This window comes from Fusarium proliferatum (genome assembly GCF_900067095.1).
Source record: "Fusarium proliferatum ET1 genome assembly, contig: FPRO_scaffold004, whole genome shotgun sequence".
Classification (NCBI taxonomy): domain Eukaryota; kingdom Fungi; phylum Ascomycota; class Sordariomycetes; order Hypocreales; family Nectriaceae; genus Fusarium; species Fusarium proliferatum.
In genome coordinates this window covers 1,720,905-1,741,113 of record NW_022194793.1, presented here as the reverse complement: position 1 = coordinate 1,741,113, position 20,209 = coordinate 1,720,905, and the positions used below count along the sequence as shown (strand labels likewise).

Sequence of the window (20,209 nt, the reverse complement as noted above, 5' to 3'; positions counted from 1 at the left end):
ATACAGGCCGAAACGACCGAAGGCTTTGAGGGGTTTTCCTATCTCCAGTCTCCAGGGATTTCCTTTAAATGTCCTGGCTGCTGCACTTGTCTCTTTCTATCTATTTATGATAAACGATCGTCAATACCATCTCCAGCACTTTCATAGTTGAGGATCCTGTCAATTCCAGCTCATTGCCTCGATCATAACAACTCAACAACATACACTCATCATCGAGCTTACACCTTTCCTTATAACAACACACGAGACACCCTGCTTTACATTCAACCACAACATATAATCCACAATGGCTATCCGAGAGCACTTCCGCCGCGCTGTGCGCTCCGACGCTTCAAGCACAAACATCGTTGACGCCAACACCCCAGGAAAGATCACAGCTACCATGACCAAGTCCAGCCAGAACAGTGACAAGTCCGACTCTTCATCAAAATCATCACTGGTCAACAAGCTGTCCCGTACCTGGACGTGGGGGTCTAAGGACAAGGATGCCACCAAGGAGCGCAAGACCAAGAACAAGAAGGGAAAGAAGATCACCCACCCTAGCGAGAAGCCAATGACCGCACAGAATCTCCAGCACCAGGAGATGCTCTCTCACTTCGACTTTACCTTTGGCGCCTCTTGTCCTGAGCAAATCGAGGAGGACAATTTCATTGGCATCAGCCCTTGCTGCACCAGAGCCCCCAGTGTTGTTGACTTCTCACTGGAAGGTGACAGCGAAAGCGATGATCAGACTTCTTCGTCGTCTTCCTCCGTCAAATCATCGTAGTCCGTTTCCTGAAATGGCAAGGTCAGTGATGATGGATGGGCGGGCATGCGGGCACGCCGATTGTCGATAGCGGCGAATCTTGGAAGAGTTCTAGAACACCGGTTTCAACGCCTGCCACCAAAAGCCCGCAAACGTTACTGAGGCACACCAAATCAGCTACCTCCCTTGGAAGATCCTCGCCTTGAGCGTTACATTTTATCCATCCGTCATCCTATCACGACTCTGGAAGCCGTCTCTGTTCACGACAATATCACCCACCCATCGGGTGATGCAACCATCTCAAAGATCAGCCCCTGTTCCCACCCAAACAGGAAAACCAGCTGACGATCTGAGCAACACCACCTCAGAACTTCCCTTTAATCATTGCACTAGAGCATAACAACAAAAGACACCAAAACAAAAGCAGTGCGCATTGGCTGTCTTTCTTATCGTCTTCTCCGACGACGGTGTCTCGGGCACCGAATGAAAACCGCATGAAATGATTTGAAACGCCACGACATGTGTGGCTTGGGATATAGCATATTGGATTTAGCGACTGTTTTGAGGAGTTTTGCAATCACTTTGGTCATGCACAGGGGAAATAGACCAAAAGGCGTTGAATTGAATAGACCAATAAAAGTCTACTTGTTTTACAATCAAACTTCCTCTCCTGTGTCATTTGAGGCCAAACTTCAACCGCTGCTTTCAACAGGGCCAGTTTAGTACTAACTTGCTGTCATAGTCGGCCAGGAATCCCTGAGTTGGCACAACAATGGAGTCCATAGTTAATGTATGTATAACGATTAATACAATATCGATTGCGATATTGTATTACATTGTCCAGAAAGAGTGTTTATGTCACAATTACGCTGCTTTCAAGGCGGCCTTTGCATTTTCCGTGGCCAAATAGGCCTTATTCCAGACCTGTGTTGACAACCAGGAACCAGAACAATCATATAACAAGGAATGGAACTCATTTTTACGTTAAGTAAGCATAAGCCTAGTACTCATCTAGATACAAAAGAGTTGATGGATAACTTGAGAGTGGAAATTCGATGTAACACAGAGTGAACCATGGATATATATTAGTACTATCGGTGCACTAATGTACTGCAACTCCAGCTCCATATCGCCGTCGTCGTTATCATCATTTATGTATCTGCGCTTACCCGCCAATGTCACTGCCGCTTGTTTGCGCTGCGTTATTGGCGTCTCACGAAGCTCGAACAGCTAGGTATGTACTGATTTGGCTAACTGCCTCTTCTTTCGCCTTTATATAGGTACTACTAGTCTCAATCATTTGAGGTTCCGCCAAAGTTGGTACCTGCCATCGACTCGGGTCAATAACTTTCCTGTTGTCAAGGCAGCACCTCAAAGGTTAGTACCTAGGTAAGGTGCCTACCTACCTGAGATACCTAGTAGGTTAATGTGAGGTAAGAGGTACGCATGCACGGGCGGGAAGGCAGATTTTGACACTGCGCGCAGGCTCCTGCTGCGTAGACCACAATGACCTCCACTGTGATTGACCCCGTCCATAGATTTCAGTCCCAACATTGAATTGGCTGAGTACCTACTTTAGGTACCTACCTTAGGCATTGCCTGAGTTACTGAATCAATAGGGCGTCTTGGTAGGCGAGCTCCTTCACTCGAAAAGATTATCTTGGCTTGCTGCATGATCTTCTCAACACCGTCATCTTTCCCTGACTTGCTTTCTCACACCAACATCGAAAACAACCGTCGTGGCTTTCAGGTATATCGCGTCTCCTTACTATCGTCGCCATGTCGAGCAAGTCTTGGTATGCCCTCAAGTCCAAGGCCGTACATACGCGGTATGGCTTGACCAAGAACATTCAAGTCCTCCTTCAGGGCTTGGAAAGCTTTCACGCCGGAATTATCGACGCTAGAGAGCTGGGGAGCATGGTCCGCCTGAGTCCTCGTCGCAGAGAATCAGTTGCTGCAACAATAGCCAAGTGCGCGCGCATGATCAACAAGGACCCCCAAGAGTCCAAGACCTGTGTCGACATCATTGAGATGTGCACCGAGATCCTCGAAATTGCCGGTAAGTAATCCCCTAGTATCTGGCCGACCGTTCCCAAGAAGCAGCGAGTGACTCCCTGACCTAGACCGACCACCGCCCATCGAGGGTTTTCCTTTCATGAGACTACCTGCAGAGATCCGAGAGTATATTATCGACTTGATGGTTGATACCGTCTTCAAATCGAAGGGTATCAAACCCAGCTCACGAAAAGTGAGCTGCAACTGTCCACAGCTGGAACGCGAATTCGGGTCTTTCCATACTCCTCAGATGAAGGCTTTGCCATCTATCTTGGGTCCAGCACTCAATCACGAATTCTTTCGCATCTTCTTCCGGAAGAAGGCTGTCCGTTTCCGCTGCTGCTGCGAACTTTTGTATCATCTCGACAGCAATCCCCTGCTTGTGCAGAATGTCCGTGACATCAAGGTTCACTGGTGCGGACCCAAGTCAGCAAGAACTTTCAAAAAGCTTGCAGAATGTGATAAGCTCGAGGGTTTGACCATCAGCATCTCGAAATCCACACTTGCCAACCTCAGTCCACGAGCCGATCTGATGAAGCAATTCTTCCCGCTATCCTATCGCCATGTCAGGATCACCGACATTCTAGGATTAGACGAGATTTTGACCATTCGGGGCCTCAAGGAGGTGTCAGTTACCCACCTTCAAACAAGGAGCACCAACCTCACCGCTGAGACTGATAGAGCGAATCTCTCAGAAATGCTTGCTCATCAACTCAAGAAAGAAAAGGTCTGTTTTTCCTGACCGACAGAAACCGTTTAATGCTGATGTCAGTAGGGTTACGACCCGCTTGATGAATTTTAGGTGGTCAGGAAGGGGAGCCATGGAAGCTGAGAATTTGCGAGAACGGTGACACCCAACTACATGTGCAGAACAGGAAATGAATTGGCCTGAGTTTGGAGCAAGGCGTAAGGAATAGACATACTGATCCTTGTTCTCATGGACAGGTTGATTTGACAGGCTAAGCATAGAAGGATGCATGCTGGTACACAAATAAACGGGAATAGATAGGTTAATTACTAATCTACCTTAGGGAATGTAACAACAGTCAAATTACGGAAGACTCCATTTGGTGAAAACACTAAAGACTCCGTACTCAAAAAACGTTGCAATATTGCTCTTGTCTTGTACCACCACCGAGGTGAGGTATCCGGCTCAAGATCAGCTGGCGAGCTGAGCTGACCGAGCGATGGAAAAAGACGACAAAGTACGGATGTTGGGCTGCACAAGTTGACGGCATATGATGAGCAAAGTCCTACCTGGTCTTATGGTGGAAGTCCTTCATGTTGGAGCCAGACGCGGACTCGAGGCGCTTCTCAAAGTATAGGTAGTCATTCGTAGTGGTTCTTGAGCGTTGAACCTGAAGAAATCGTATCTGACAGTGTAAAAACTTTGAGTTCAAATTGGATGAGTCAGGAACACTGAGACCCAAGCTCTGAATCAGGTAGCTCACGTGACTTGCCAGATCCTAAGGTACCTTCTGACCACGGATCAACTACCCATCCGCAGCCTAAAGTTGCACTTGCCCTAGTACCCACCCACAGCCTTTTTTCTTAAGCGAGGGCAACTCAGTCTTTCTATCTTCTACACCCGATCATCGAATTCAACGAGCATACGGCAACTGCCCGGTAGAAGTTGCCCATCATGTCGCTCGTCTCGGGAGAGAAGTCGAACTTCCAGTTCGTAAGTCATCCTCTCTAGCATCATTTCATCGACAACGAATTCGACACCGTTGCGCTCGAATGCGCTCGTGCCATCCTGTTCAGCGTTGTGTGCATCGAAATCGATGATGAGACATGAAACCCGAAAGAAGCAGATATTAACGATAGACAGATCCTCCGTCTTCTCAACACTAATGTTGACGGAAAGCAAAAGGTTATGTACGCCTTGACCAAGATCAAGGGTGTCGGTCGCCGATACTCCAACTTGGTCTGCAAGAAGGCGGATGTCGATCTCAACAAGCGGTACGCGAGTTTTCAAACCCACGAGATGCACAAAATATACTGACAATAACTCATAGCGCTGGTGAGCTCACCTCTGAAGAGCTCGAGCGAATCGTCACCATCCTCCAAAACCCCACCCAGTACAAGATCCCCACGTGGTTCATCAACCGACAGCGCGATATCGTCGATGGCAAGGACTCCCACATTCTTGCCAACGGTGTCGACTCAAAGCTCCGTGAGGATCTCGAGCGCCTCAAGAAGATCCGCGCCCACCGTGGTCTCCGACACTACTGGGGTCTCCGTGTCCGCGGTCAGCACACCAAGACCACTGGTCGCCGTGGCAGGACCGTCGGTGTCTCCAAGAAGAAGGGTGGTTAAACTTTTTATGGGTGTTGGTTATGGGTGGACAGGCGTGACGGCTGGTTTCTCCATCTTTCTGAGCATTTTGAGAGGTTTGCTTTCTGGCATATGCAGCCAAAGCAAGGGCTGTACTCTAGATCAGAGTCACGAATCAAAAGTATTCAAGTAAAGATGTTCAATGAGGGAGCAGGGAGTGTTCATGCTACAAATACGTGAAGTTTATGGGTTCTACGAAGTCAACGACAGCGTAAGCTGGGGGCAACATGGGTATTTCTACGGAAAGGAAAAGATACTGTATGATTCTAGGCGAGGGTATCATGGTTTTTCTTTTGACTTCTTAAATGTGTTTGTTAATCAATCCTCGTGCGTGACAGCCATATCCAAAACCTCAACTCTTCCTTGTCCCTTGGTCTCATTGCCAATGAAGTCAGATAGGGGTTTAAAGGCCCCAGGTTCCACAAAGCCTACCACTTCCCATTCCGAACCAACGACATCTTGACTCTCGACTTGCTCAACGTAACTGAGGATCTTGTCCTTGACTGTCCCCACAGCCTTTTGCTCGCCATCTTCTTCCTTGTTGGCTCCCTTGGCTCCTTTCACGGCTTGCTTGAGGACGTTGGTGGTACAGGCGATACGAAGCCTCATGCGTGCCCTCGCCACTGGAATGGGCTGGTGAGAGATGAGGGCTTTCATAGCTTCAAGAGCCTGGCTCTTTGCGCTCTTGGTCGTGCTAACCCCCGTCCAGTTGTGCTGGGCCCTGGGCTTAGCTTCGCCCGCTTCTTCGGTCGCAGGTGTTCCAGTAGCACTTCCGGCAGCGCTCTTGTCTGGTGTCGCGGTGTGAGCCTGTGAGCTGAGCATGTCGAGAGCCTTCTCGATCATGCCAGAAGTGTAGACGCGCTTGGTTCTCGGATCGACCAGTTTGCTAGCGACTATGCTGACAACTTCGTTGTGCACCCGCTCTGTCTGCGCCGCGCGCTCTTTCTCGCCGACTTGCATCTCGCCCTTTTTCAAAATCTCGAGGATGATGTCGTCTGTAGACTTGCCCTTGCCAAAGGCCTTGTCGAGATCCTCACGAGGCGCTGTTTGGCCCTTGGACACGTTGAGGAAGACGTTTGGGATCTGAAGAACATTATCGAGATCCGTCTCAATCCCAGATCGCCACTCGAGGACCTTGTTCTTGTAGCAGGCGAGCTCGAAGCGCTTCTTTCCCTTCTTGAGGCGCACGAGGGAGACGTTTGTGAGCTTAATTTGGTTGGATGGTTGTTGGATCTGGCGAGACATGATAGGCGGTTTGCTTATAGGATGGAAGAAATTAGAGAAGGGGAAACAGTGGACGCTGCGTTGAGTTGCTGAGACTTGGGTTGAAATGAGGTAGTTAATAAAGACAGTGGGTTAGTAAAGTAGGCACTTTCACCTTCTGGATTTACCAGAACTTTTTTCTGGACCCCGCCATCAGTCAGGTTTGTATTTCCTAGGTACTGAGTACCTAATAATGCCCCGCACCAACAGAGAAGATTAGTACCTTTTACCTTACCTCCCTACCTAAGGTACTAGTAGGCAGGGCTTCGTCATACCTTTTGAGTCATAACGATATGTACCATAGCTCCGTAACCATTTATTAAATGTAAACACCTGTAATGACCCATTCCCCCCTTTCTCAGTAATGAGGCATACGATGAGCTTCTATACCATACGTGATTGATTTCCTGTTCTTGTACATAAGTAGAAGTTGTTGGAATAACGCGGATGGGCTAAACTGGCTGATAACTAGAATCAATATGACTTACATGGTGTGAGACTCGCAATATTTGCTATGAACATGGCATATCCCCTTAGTGCCCTCATCTTAACTTTTTCCATAAACATTTTATAGGTAATAACCGCGCTGTATATTGACCACTGGCTACAGTCATGTCGCCAAGCTTGTGAATAACAAACACCTCGCCTCATATGATATGGCATGTCTTGGCCATCGGTCTGACTGTTCATTGTGGACAAGGTCTAATTATAACTGCTTATGTTTCTATCTGGAGCCTGGGTCGTGTGGTAAGCTATTAGCATCCTGTCTAGCTACGGTTTCTGTATAGGATCAATGCTTTTGTGTGAACATGCTAAGTACCTTGATCCTATCACAGTATCTGAACAGATACAGCTCATTTCTGCGTATTCCTGGACATGAAATCTAGTATGCAATATACGTTGGTCTACTGAATGACTTGCGAAATATCAATCGTTTTGAATTGGTATGCCGCCGCTCTAAAGTGAGTACTTACCCAGTAGAGACCATGTAGTTGAGAAATCAAGCTTATGTGAACCAATGATGGGGTGGCATGTGTGCTTTTCACTCCTAAGGAACGATGTCTGAATGATCTCTAGTAACCAGGATGCTCCTCCAGGAAAGTATAGTGATACCCAGCCAAGTAATATTTATGCATTGGCTTAAGTCTGAGGACATAGACGCTCAGGTAGAGGCTACACCTGCGCACATACTGCAGACACATGGGCTCAAGCTCAAGCTTATTTTAGTGAAAACAAAGGTTGAAAAAAACAAGGAAAAGGGGGAACCAGGTACTGACCTAGGTAAGTGATACAGATATCAATAAAGCTGTTGTCCTTCTGTTACATAACAGGAGGAACAGATGCCACTTCCACACAATTGCAATATAGGGTAGCTAAAAACTTAAATTACTGGCCAAAGCTAACCAAGGAATGTTAACAGAGTGCTAAATCATGTTAAAGCTAGGAACCTAATCCTTGGCTCATGATGACCCATCTAGGGGAGGAAAGAAAACTCAGGACATTAATCCTAAATAACAAAAGACTTAGGTAACTTAGCATAAAGTTAGGATAAACTCAGTATATATTTTACTGAGTGTATTTTAATACCTTATATTAGGGTCTGATGTTCTCTTGCTCCCTGAGGCCCGTCTAATTACCTACCTAGGTATCAGTTGCAACTTGCCGCCTCACTCATGTTTCATGCCTTGCGCTGCTGCATCCATGTTGGTAAGCCGATTGTGGTCGCCTCAGGTAATAGGTCGTTGTGGAAGGGACGGTTATTACCATTAAAGCAAAGTATATGACTAAAATGAAATCCAGTCTCCGTTGTGGTCCAGAGTCATTTGAGCTCTCCGATTCTGGCAAGTTGACAGTCATGAATGAGACACACTTGAACCGAATCGTAATCAACCTCTGACCATGTTCTAGTGCGTGCATTATCGGTTCAGACGCGAACGGTAACACAGCAAACGGGTCCTGTATCATCTACGTCACTGAACCGGCACCGGATTTACACCCTGGCCACACCTAAATAATTGCTGGAATCATGGAGTGAGTTGAGGGTGCGAGATACGCTCAAGTCGGAGAACAGTGGCCACTCTATACTTCTCTGCATCGACAAGAGCATCTATTCATCATCACGAGGCAGCCTTTACAGAGTTAACGGAGAGCTAAATCCCGAGCTGAGCACCTCTTATCAACGACTCATCAGGGTGAGATAGCGTCGTCGAGTCACGTTATCGAGCATAAAGTGGATATTTGAGTTGTTGGCGCAAGCTGCCCTTCCTAGCTTAGCCTGGCCCTTTGGTACCTTGCGTATAGGTGACACGCAATGCTGCACTAACAGTTACACACGTAGCTACAGTGGCTATCTGATAGCAGAGCCCCCCGGCAACTGCCTGAATCGCCCCTGCCGCTAGGAAGTGTAGCCGCTACGCGGGGCGTGTTGAGTGGTCAGCTGCGTTGCTGGGCGTCCCATCTGATGGAGGTCTCAGACGGTCTGGGGAGCTTCCCCAGCCATATTACGTCGCTTGCCTGGCTTGCGCGTTTACTTCTCTCTCTCTTCCATCAACAACATCACTTTTCTTGTCCAACAACTTCTCCGTATTCTCTAGTCTGCCATCGCCATCTTCAGAAAAAGCAGTTACTGAAGCCTATTCAAACAGCAGACAATGCGTTTGTCAACTTCCGCGCTCGTGCTGGGCGCTGCCTCTTCGGCCGTCGGTCTGCAAGAGCAGCAGGTTCTCGGCGGCGACTCCAAGCCTCTCGTCGATATCGACATCAACGCCTGGACCAAGCCCCTCGAGAAGTTTTTTGGCGAGATCTCGTCAGAGGCCAAGGCTGTCTGGGATGAAGTCACTCTTCTTGCCCCCGACGCTGTCGAGGCTTTCAAGAAGCAGGTCCTGACCCAGCCCAAGAAGGCCAACCGTCGACCCGATGCCCACTGGGATCACATCGTCAAGGGTGCTGATGTCCAGTCCCTTTGGGTCGAGAAGAATGGCGAGAAGCATCGCGAGGTTGGCGGAAAACTCGAAAACTTCAACCTCCGTGCCAAGAAGGTCGACCCGTCAAAGCTCGGTGTTGACAAGGTCAAGCAGTACAGTGGTTATCTTGACAATGAGGAGGAAGACAAGCACCTCTTCTACTGTAAGTTGTCGTCCCGACTGCCGCCAATCTATAGCTGAGCTAACACCTTGGAGGGTTCTTCGAGTCCCGTAACGACCCCAAGAACGACCCTGTCGTACTCTGGCTTAACGGTGGCCCTGGCTGCTCTTCCTTGACTGGTCTCTTCCTTGAGCTTGGACCTGCTTCCATCAACAAGAAGATCGAGCTCGTCAACAACCCCGAGTCCTGGAACAACAATGCTTCCGTTATCTTCCTCGATCAGCCCGTCAACGTAGGCTACTCCTACAGCGGTGGTTCCGTCAGCAACACTGTTGCTGCCGGCAAGGACATCTATGCTCTACTCACCCTGTTCTTCCACCAGTTCCCCGAGTATGCCAAGCAGGACTTCCACATTGCCGGCGAGTCCTATGCTGGCCACTACATACCTGTTTTCGCCAACGAGATTCTCTCTCACGATGACCGCAACATCAATCTCAAGAGCGTTCTCATTGGCAATGGTCTTACTGACGGCTACACTCAGTACGCCTACTACCGCCCCATGGCCTGCGGTGAGGGCGGCTACCCTTCTGTCCTTAGTGACAGCGAGTGTCAGTCCATGGACAACGCTCTGCCCCGCTGCCAGTCTCTGATCAAGGGTTGCTACGAGTCCGGCAGTGCCTGGTCTTGTGTACCCGCCAGCATCTACTGCAACAACGCCATGATGGGTCCCTACCAGCGCACTGGCCAGAATGTCTACGACATTCGGGGCAAGTGTGAAGATAGCTCCAACCTCTGCTATCCTGGTCTGGGTTACATCGCTGACTACCTGAATCGCGAAGAGGTCAAGGAGGCTCTTGGTGCTGAGGTCAGCAGCTACGACAGTTGCAACATGGACATTAACCGAAACTTCCTCTTTGCTGGCGACTGGATGCAGCCTTACCACCAGCTCGTCCCCAACGTTCTTGACAAGATCCCCGTTCTCATCTATGCTGGTGATGCCGACTTTATCTGCAACTGGCTGGGTAACCAGGCATGGACCGACAAGCTCCAGTGGTCTGGCCAGAAGGATTTCAGCCACGCCAAGATCAAGAACCTCGAGCATGACGGCAAGGAGTACGGCAAGGTCAAGTCCAGCGGTAACTTTACCTTCATGCAGATCTATGGTGCTGGCCACATGGTGCCCATGGACCAGCCCGAGGCTTCCTCAGACTTCTTCAACCGCTGGCTAAGCGGAGAGTGGTTCTAAGCTGGATCACTCGTGTATGAGGTGTTTGGGTATACACTAAATGAGAGATTGCCAATACTGACTTTTGAATACGCGAACAAGGACGGCATTGCATGATTATGGGAATGGTTATTAGCTTCAGACAGATATGAATTTACCACGTTTTACAATAATGAAAGTGAAAGATTACGTGAGGTGCCTTTGTGCTGGTTGTGTGATTATCAATTGTCGTAACCACATGTGGATGGTGAGCTGCATCTAGAATGGCCATGCGTACCTGACATGAATGCTACCGAGTGTACGGACGAGGGACATCGGTATTATGTCACATCAGGAGACTTGCAAGTCCGACGGAGCCAGATCGATCTCCACTCCGGCCGAGTGACGGAGGATGAATCCACAATTGCCGAGACAATCCGATTCCTGCTGACAAGATGAACTTGCTTGCATGACGAGAAAAAAAAAAGACATAGACACTGGATTGTAGTGAACCTAGCAGGAAGAAACCGAGAAAACTAATGTGCTACTTATTTTGTACGACAATCAATTTGAAAAATCTAACTGCTAGGTATCAAGGGCTTGTCAATGTCAACTCCGTGCCGGGCGGACGGTGGCCGGGCAGCGGGATGAAGTCAATTTTCCACCATGTACAAAACAGAGATGAACTGGGTGCGAGAAAGAAAAAGATGAATGGGGCTGATACGGAGTACCCTCTGACGAGAGAGAGCAGACGTCGAACAGCGGAGGAGGCGCCGGGAAGAGGGTAAAGATGCGCGGGCCAAGAGGCGAATGGATGGCGTAGAAACAAGGAGCTTCGATGCGTATGGATATCGTAGATTTGTTGAGGATTCTGGGGTTTGGTTTTCGGACAGCCGCGGGATGACGGTGGAGAGAACGTGAGAAGACGATTTTTTTTTACTGCAGCCCCTTCAGGGTTCAGATAATAGAAAAAAGACAAATTTGCGTGATTGTGTATGCCTTATGGTAGTCATAGCATTCGAAACAGGCGGTCTTTTATAACAGAGAAGATATATCAAACATAGCACCTATGAGATATGTACAAGAGGCTCGATAATTCAGAAACGGCACCAACAATCAATGAATAGACAAATTCTCACTCGGTTCTCGACATAGTGTTAGGTCTCGTAAGCTACACCGCAATAGCTGAGCTTCAATAGAATGTTTTCAAGACAGTCACACGACAACACAAAGCAAAATCACTTACACGACAGCATTTGATAGCTTCACTCAATAGAAGGAAAGGGAAGGGGGAAAAAAGGTTAGTTTGACTTGACGGGTCCCACATGGCCATTGCATTAGCGTATCCCCAACAAAAATCAGCCTCCAAGATGGACAGCAGCCGCACTCTGTTCACAGATTTAGAGCAATTCCCCGCGTGCTCGAATACATAGGGTCAGATAGTTCTTGCGCATGATCTCTGGCGGGAGGCTAACATCTGGATGTACTGATCTGTAACTCTGCTTCCGTCGAAGATTTCTCCCTGATCCATGGTACTCTAGTCCAGAGCCCCCCGTCCCAATACACAATCATTGACCGGAGGAAGTGTCGACGTCGACCAGAGATCCACGGTGACCCTTGTCTCTTAGACGAGAGCATCAGAAATAGGCAGTTCAGTTATTAGGAGGATAATGACCGGCGGAACTTTGCAATCGCTAATCATGAGCCCCTATTATTATCGTCATTATTATTGGCATCATTGTTGTTGCGCCGTTTGAAGATGCTGGTATTTGGAAAGCGCAAAGTCCCTGAGGTAGAAAGTTATTCCAGGGCTCAGTTGCGGCACATCTGCCTCGGCTTTGGCCCCACATTGCCACATTCATCCATGATATCCGGAACTTGTTTCTGTATCACACAAATGCTTCAACGTCAAAGCCCACAGGCCGCAATCATGATGATCAATTTCCACAACAAATACAGCCGTAATGTACATGAAAACACATGGGATGTATCTCTAGATGCAAATGCTACACCTAATACAAAGCAATGGATGTTTGTAATACGCAATTATGGTGTAAAAGGTTTTCATGATGACAACTTGTCTGCATATAAAACAACACTCAATAGGTAGGTTAGTAATTGAGACCCTTGAGACCAAAAGTGCCCTTGTACACCGAGCACAACAGTGATTCAAATGCACATGCCAAGTGAAACCTCGCATTGATAGGTTAATACAAGCGTATGAGGCAGTCCATTTAGGTCCTCCCGTCCTGGAGGCGGCAACGGGTACCACACTTGGTAGACAGGTGCCATTTTCATGTTCCGTATTCTGGTAACAAGACCCTTTCATCATACCTGCCTTTTGCCTCTAGAACAAAGGCACGGTCTCAATAGGTCCAATCCCCGGCCATTCTAGGAAGGCCGGACCCCCAATTAATCCCCTTGACCACTCACTAAGGTAAGGTAAGGGAAGTTAAGGTACCACCACCCTTAGTACCTTGACTTACAAGTCAAGACCCGAGGCCCCCTCCTTCCGGTCCGCTCCAGCTTGAGCCGGGGTGGACTTGAAGGGGAAGGGAAAAAAAAAAGAAGTTAAAGCCAACGTCTTCTCCTTCACCTTCACATTTTAAGAATAGACTCCAGCCTCTTACCTCTTTGTTACCCTTTGCAGTGGCCTCTTCTTCTCTTGCTGGACCCCGCTGAACTGGATTTGTCTTCGTCTCGCCTCACCTTACTTATTCTCATAACCTCCAAACTCGAAATCTGTGCTTCGCTTTTACCTTTTGCACGGACTCAACCTCAGGTTGACTATTATCTTTCAACAGACGAATATTAAGCTTGATTGATTAGCTGAATCTCCTGCGTTACTCTTTCACCCACAAAATCCCAGACAAGACTCATAGACCGCCGTCATGGCTGAGCACTTCCAACTGCTGCGCTCGACGCCAGATTCGAGCCTCTTCAGCTTCCCTCCCGCTAATGCGCCAGCCCCCATTGCGCCCGTCGAGGTTTCAACATCAATCCTACGGCCATTCAATATCCCCGAGCATATATTTACCGGTGCTCTCGATGCCAAGGTCCCCCTGACCATCGCTATTCTATACGCCGTGACTGTTAAGAGTCTCAACATCTACAACAAGTCCAACGGCAAGAAGCCATGGGCTATCAGCAAGACTCGTCCTTTCTTTGCCTTCGTGGTTCTTCACAACGTCTTCCTCTGTGTCTACTCTGCTTGGACATTTTGGGGCATGCTTGCTGGTATGAAGAGGAGCATTGTAAACCCCACTGGTCCCCAGGGTCTTGCTGGTACGGCTGATAGTTTCTGTCGTCTCCATGGGTCCTCTGGTCTCGGAAACTCCGTCTACTACAACGAAACCACAAGCTCATTTGTGTCTTCTGCCGAGAATGCTGCTATCGTTGATGGTTTGCCTAGTGGAACTGTTGGGGGTCGTCTATGGAACGAGGGGCTGGCTTACTATGGCTGGATCTTTTATCTCAGCAAGTTCTATGAAGTCCTCGATACATTCATCATTCTAGCCAAGGGCAAACTTAGCTCTACTCTCCAGACATATCATCACGCTGGAGCCATGCTTTGCATGTGGGCTGGTATGCGTTACATGTCTGCACCCATCTGGCAGTTTGTCCTTATCAACTCCTTCATCCACTCCCTCATGGTAAGTCCCTATCCAAGATTTCCAAATCAAATATCATAACTGACATATTCCAGTATTTCTACTACACCCTGACTGCCTTCAACATCCGCGTCCCTACTCCCGTCAAGCGGACACTTACCTCGATGCAAATCACACAATTCCTTGTTGGCGCAAGTAACACTGTGGCCCATTCTTTTATCTCTTACAAGGTTCCGGTGACCGTAATTCAAAAACTCTCCGCTCCAGTCGGCGCTACCACAGCTGCTCCTGACGCCAGTCAAGAGACCGTTGTTGACGGCGCGGTCGAGTCCCTCAAGAAGTTCATTTGGGGTGCTGGTGAGGGTGCCGACCCTATTGCCTCACAGGCTGTCAGTGCCGAGGCCTTCACTGCGGAGACGCAATACATTACTCAGCCATGTATTATGACCACTGGCGAGACATTTGCTATATGGCTCAATGTACTGTACCTCGCTCCTTTGACTTACCTTTTCGTTAGCTTCTTCATTGCCAGCTATGTCAAGCGAAGCAACGCTGCCAGCAAGACCTCTCACAAGGGAGCTCACGATGTCAACGCAAATATTGCCCTCGCCGAGAAGGCTGGCTGGGATGCCGCCAAGGGCATCGAGAAGGAAATTTACGATGGTGCCAACATGGCTAATGGCTCCTCGGATGAGGCCTCACGCTCTTCTACACCCAAGAAGGCCAATGGCAAGCCACGACGAAAGGCTTAAGGAGGAAGATTTTGGAAATGAAAAGAAGGTGAAAAGAACAACAAAAAACAGAACTGGGGTCTCGTCTCTCACTTGGGTGGTAACGGACCGTTTCTTTCTCCGATCTTAGCAAAATTTAGAAAGCGTTTTGTGTCTTCTGTTCCTCTAATCTGATGCAACCCGTGGGTTGGTATGAAGTGCGAGTTGATATTAGCCTGAGTCGCAAGAACAAAAAGTTTCAAATTGGGATTTTGTTACATATTGCTTTGAGCGAATATTTGTGGTTCTCAGGGATATTGACATGTCTGAGGATTCTTGATCTCAGGGCATATGTATGTTCCGCAGTAATCATTTGTACGACTGTTCCTGGACAAAGTGATCTATGGCCTTGAGAGAATGAATCATGACACGGAGGCCACAGGTTCAGGATAAGTGACGAGCCTGCATCGTGTGTTTTCCCAAACCGGAATTGGAGTATCCGTATCCTGAACTTCAGTCTCTTTAGTCAGTAACGAATCTTGCAGGTAATACTGGGGGCTCGGAGACTCGGATCTTCGTAGACATGTAGTTATTGTAGTTACAACAACGAACAGGAGTTATCACTTGTGTTTCATGTTGAATTGCCAGTTATGAATCAACTAGTTATATATCACCATGGTGTATTTGTCAGTTTTCGTCCCATCACCACCAACACGATGCTCCAAGTCACAACAGCAATGACAGATATGAACGGGTGAATTTGTAGTTTGTAATCTAGTTAAGAGCAGTAACGGACCATAGAGATCTTATCACCAACTCAATCTGGCCAAATAACCACTCAATTCTCATTACATCGTAAGTTCCCTTCCGTGCCACGCATGGCAATGCAATTCCAAAACCATCTATAATTTGAACCAGGCTATGAGAGCTCATAAAACGCCTTTCGAAAAAAAAGGAGGGAAAAAAAAAAGCAAGGGAAAATTAAATAGCATAACCAGAGGAGCATTCTGTATGTGCTCACTCAGTACTGGCCGCTAAGGTAATCATACCAGGACTAATAACCACAATGTAGCAGCTCATATCGAGTCTGCTTTCCAGGACGCCTCGCTGTGACCAAGAGGAACTCATAAAAACCAGATGCGAGAGGCAAGGCCAAAAAAGTGGCCGACGCAACTGCTGCTTGACCATTGAGGTGTCAGCAGCAAAAGTGTATAATGGAGAGGAGGAAGGATGGGTGATTGGCGACACTTGACAATGATCAAAGTCACACGTCGGGGAATTTCTATCGATCTATAATGCTTCTGTGGTGGCTTTATGAAGCTGATAGCTTCGGGTATCTTATACTGCAACTTCGGCAGGTGTGTCGTAAGGAATGTGGTGGGCAACGATGTGTTGGCGTATCGAATCTCCAAACAAAATCTGAATCGAGAATGACACTGAAACAGGAGTGTCTGCTGACAGGGACGATCTCGACCTCAAGAAAGACATGTTGTCGGCAATTGTTTGATACTGGCGGCAGTGAGGAAAATTGTCGAGTTTTGCTCAGAAAGTGCTCCAGTTCCAATCCCTAGGCACACTGGCAGCAAGTTCAGGGCCACGAGGCAGTTCGGAGGCGTCTCCAAAGCCGGTACCGATGGGAGTTGATGGGGTAGGGTTGGGCGCATCCGAAGAGGCGGCACTCGAAGCACGGCTGCTATTACGTGTATACCAACTCTTGAACTCTTCACAACAATGACGACAGGTTCGGAAAAGAGGAGCGCGAGGATTGAACTTGGCATCATGATCGAGAGGAGCGGCAAAGGTGGAATGAGAGTCGCAGAAGATGTGACCGCACTTTCGGCAGTGGTGACGGCGAGTAAAGTAGCTAAATGTCCGCTTGCAAGTCGGGTCATCACAAACAGTAGATTCGGCATCGGGCTGCGGAAATACAATGTTAGCTGACTGCAGCAAAGAAACAGCGTGAAATATGCTGGCAACTGGTACGGGGTGAGACATGAGGGGGTCTAGGGTTGTACGAGTCGGAGGGTCGGATAGATCTGAGACAATGGCGCATGCAAGTAGGTGTTGTGCGAGGCAGATGGAGCGACGGTTTGGTTCTGTTTTACTGACCTTCCAGTGCTTGCGAGTAGGCTGAGCCTTGACTTCGGGGAACATCTCGGGATCGAAATCGCCGTCAATGCTGCTCTGAGTGCTATCGCCGGTTGAAACACGTGCTAGCTTGTTGCTGAAGACGGACATGCCAGGGAGGTTGATGAGGCTACTGTTGGTACGTCTCAAGGCGCCATCAGGCTCGGTGCTGGAGATAGAAGCAGCATCATCAATGGGTATTTTGTTGGTCTTGGAAGGGAACAAGTTTGGGCGCAGAGCTGCAGGCATATACATGGGTCGAGTCTGTCGTGCATGATGCGCTCTAGGAGAAGTGGGAGTTGACGAGGCGGAGTCGGGGCTGGTGGACTCATTGGTGTTGATGGGTGAAATTTGAGGTCCAACCGAGATCTGATATGACTGGTTCCGTTGATGTGTAGGGCGCTGCTGCTGGGGGAAGAAATGGCGTGAGTGCTGGTCGCCCGGAAGAGTAGGCATGATGAGGTCGGCAGCCATTATCGTGGGTTGAGTGGAGAGTGATTGTTGATATGACGGAAGAGAGAGAGAGAGAGAGAGAGAGAGAGAGAGAGAGAGAGAGTGTGTGTGTGTGTGTGTTTTAGCTCGTGACGTTTTGTATCGTAGGAGATGCAAGTTGGCTCTGAGAAACAGGAGAAGGTTGTTGTTTAGGTATTTGCACAACGCTTAGAAGTCGAGTGAGTGGTTGGACGGATATAGAGGGGGAGTTGCGTAGAGTTATCCGTACGTATAGGTAGGGATATAGTTATGATCGATTCGAGGTTTTGCTACGACTGTAGTTGAACGGAAGTTAGACGAGCAAGAGGCGAGCAAGGGCGGGCCACGCAGAGTTTAAACCAAAGCGAACAGGCTCAAGGAGGGAGTATAGTAATACAGTACAGTACATACATACATAGATCCTGGGAAGACAGCACGGGCAACACCGTCGCGTGGAGACCGGGGGCGGATGAGGTACGTACCTCTTGTCTGCAGATGGAACTGACTGGGGATCCTAACGTGCTAGCCCAGCACTTGACTCTTAGCGCATGACAAGGATGTGGCCTCTCTTGCATGTGGAGATGGGAGGCGGTAGGCGGTAGGCGGTGGAGCTGATGGTGGATGTGGATGGGACTCATGGGAGTGGGTGTGGCTTGAGGTTGTGGTTATGTATGTACTGTACTGCTTGGCTTGGCTTGGCTTGGCTTGACTCTTCCTTTGGAGCATAGCGCCGTCTGGCAGTGACCGGGGTCTGCCCTGGTTGCGTCGCGGTGTCTTGTCTCTGTTCCTCCTCTTGAGCGAGCGTCGCCTCAACGGCTCACAGTCAATAATGTCTCAAGCAGCTGCCCAGAATTGGGGTATGCGTACCTAGCCCCGGGGTGAGGAAAAACAGCGGAATGGCTTACACCAAAAATCGCTGATCTCCCACCAAAGCCCTTCCGCTGTATTTCCTCACCCCCTAGCCTAGGTAGTCAAGAGTTCCTACCTTAGGGGTTCAAAACCCTCCCTTTGCTGATGTATGTAGTTTGACCGGTGTCGGATGCGGTCTATGTATGTATGTACAGTACCTTGCCCTGTCTGGTCAATGCCACACAAAACAAGATCCTGTCTTGCGATTTTCACACCGTGATGTAATTCCAGGACTCTCGCGACTCAGTCAAAAGCTCGCGGTATCCGGATACGGTAAAGGGTCTTGAGAGATAAACAGAACAGAACAGTTGCTCGATACCTCCACTGCCTGTGCGTTGCGTACCTGTGGACAGGATGCTTTCTATGTCGGCTCTCTGGTTGGATGGCTTCGGCGTTCGCTGGAGACAGATCCAATCCGGTGGGTTGACATGGTCAATCAAAGATTTACGCCCATGTATGTCAACCATCTATGTATGTATTGCACAGTACGTACGCTACAAGACCATTCCGACAAGCAATTCATTACTATGTACCTACGTATGCTGGTCCGCGATTCATTGTGACGGACAGTGATGACAGGGTTCGACGAGGACCTTGAGTGAAAGCATCTGTATTACGGAGTACCTAAGGTAGGCAGGCAATTGCCCTCGAATGCCGGCTGTGGGTGGTATTATTGCCGGTTCCCAAGTGTTGATACACCACATACCTACCCTCGGATACTGTGCTCGTGTCTGTGTGCTGTGTTCTCGACAAACGGGATTTCGGCTAAATCAAGAACCAGAGGCTTTCGAGTCAGGTGATGGGCTGAATATTTGAGCCACAAGATCCTTGACAATTGTCTCCTTGAGTTCAGTTCCGAATCCTGTTACTCTTCGAGGTCTTCCCGTCTGAACAAGCATGCCTGTTCCCGTCGGATCTTGATGGATTAACTTATACTGTACGGTGTAAACGGCAACGGCTCGTATGCATTGGATGTTCATCAATGAATAGGTGTGGCCAACTTTGTCCCGGTCCGCGGGGCTGACTATCGTAGGGCGGCAATTGGACAAGCGCGCTCTTTAGGCCAAGCATGTCCCCGCTAGATAGGGAGCCTGGGGCCAAAGTCAAAGCCAGAGCGCTCTGCAAGGTTCAAGGGTCGAGCCACTAGAGCCTTTCATACGGATGTACATATGTATGTATGTATGTTGTTTGATTGGGCAGCTCCGGTCCCCGGCTTTGCAGCGGGGAGTTTTTTTTTTTTTAGCCTGTTATTAGGTTAGGTTAGGTTAGGTTAGGGTAAGTTATATCCTGACTGGCAGAGAAAGTGGAGTTTCTTTACTGTTATCTTATAATACTATAATTACTTAGAGCACTTAAGCTTAAGCTAAAGCCGGTAAGTGCTAAAATAGAAAAAGGGAAGGCAACAGTATTGCCAAATGTTAGTTACCTATCTATTACTAAATCGTTTATCTTTAGCTATTTTAATAATATTTAAAAATAAGCTAACTGTTATGTATAAAACAGTTAAGGACCTATAGATTTCTAAATAAGCTTATAATAGATTTAGGATAGATATAAGTTTAAAACCTATAGATCTTTAAGGAAAGAGAGGCAGTAGTCTTAAGGTATTCTATTAATATTAATGGTAATAGTAGGCGGTTGCAATTTGATAAATACGGTTATAGCTATAGTATATATATATCCTATTGCTTAC

The 20,209-nt window shown here is 48.3% G+C and overlaps 7 protein-coding genes across 7 annotated transcripts; 5 read left to right on the top strand and 2 right to left on the bottom strand.

Moving 5' to 3' along the window:
- Window positions 1–286: 286 nt before the first annotated feature.
- FPRO_04737 (uncharacterized protein) lies at window positions 287–766 on the top strand (the record flags this gene model as incomplete). Its single annotated transcript, XM_031230281.1, has 1 exon — window positions 287–766. The coding sequence occupies one exon, from the start codon at window positions 287–289 to the stop codon at window positions 764–766; it is 480 nt and encodes a 159-aa protein (XP_031080433.1).
- Window positions 767–2,524: 1,758 nt separating this feature from the next.
- FPRO_04736 (uncharacterized protein) lies at window positions 2,525–3,602 on the top strand (the record flags this gene model as incomplete). Its single annotated transcript, XM_031230280.1, has 3 exons — window positions 2,525–2,804; window positions 2,869–3,527; window positions 3,576–3,602. The coding sequence occupies 3 exons, from the start codon at window positions 2,525–2,527 to the stop codon at window positions 3,600–3,602; spliced, it is 966 nt and encodes a 321-aa protein (XP_031080432.1).
- Window positions 3,603–4,442: 840 nt separating this feature from the next.
- On the top strand, window positions 4,443–5,119 carry FPRO_04735 (putative RPS18A-ribosomal protein S18.e.c4; the record flags this gene model as incomplete). The annotated part of the gene is made up of 3 exons (XM_031230279.1): window positions 4,443–4,481; window positions 4,632–4,762; window positions 4,819–5,119. The coding sequence occupies 3 exons, from the start codon at window positions 4,443–4,445 to the stop codon at window positions 5,117–5,119; spliced, it is 471 nt and encodes a 156-aa protein (XP_031080431.1).
- A 336-nt stretch (window positions 5,120–5,455) lies between these two features.
- FPRO_04734 (putative SDO1 Protein required for cell viability localised to cytoplasm and nucleus) lies at window positions 5,456–6,382 on the bottom strand (the record flags this gene model as incomplete). The annotated part of the gene is made up of 1 exon (XM_031230278.1): window positions 5,456–6,382. The coding sequence occupies one exon, from the start codon at window positions 6,380–6,382 to the stop codon at window positions 5,456–5,458; it is 927 nt and encodes a 308-aa protein (XP_031080430.1).
- A 2,669-nt stretch (window positions 6,383–9,051) lies between these two features.
- On the top strand, window positions 9,052–10,730 carry FPRO_04733 (putative PRC1-carboxypeptidase y, serine-type protease; the record flags this gene model as incomplete). Its single annotated transcript, XM_031230277.1, has 2 exons — window positions 9,052–9,526; window positions 9,580–10,730. 2 exons carry the CDS (start codon window positions 9,052–9,054, stop codon window positions 10,728–10,730), a joined length of 1,626 nt encoding a protein of 541 aa, XP_031080429.1.
- Window positions 10,731–13,579: 2,849 nt separating this feature from the next.
- FPRO_04732 (uncharacterized protein) lies at window positions 13,580–15,051 on the top strand (the record flags this gene model as incomplete). Its single annotated transcript, XM_031230276.1, has 2 exons — window positions 13,580–14,341; window positions 14,395–15,051. The coding sequence occupies 2 exons, from the start codon at window positions 13,580–13,582 to the stop codon at window positions 15,049–15,051; spliced, it is 1,419 nt and encodes a 472-aa protein (XP_031080428.1).
- A 1,500-nt stretch (window positions 15,052–16,551) lies between these two features.
- FPRO_04731 (uncharacterized protein) lies at window positions 16,552–17,610 on the bottom strand (the record flags this gene model as incomplete). The annotated part of the gene is made up of 2 exons (XM_031230275.1): window positions 16,552–16,926; window positions 17,119–17,610. The coding sequence occupies 2 exons, from the start codon at window positions 17,608–17,610 to the stop codon at window positions 16,552–16,554; spliced, it is 867 nt and encodes a 288-aa protein (XP_031080427.1).
- Window positions 17,611–20,209: the final 2,599 nt, after the last annotated feature.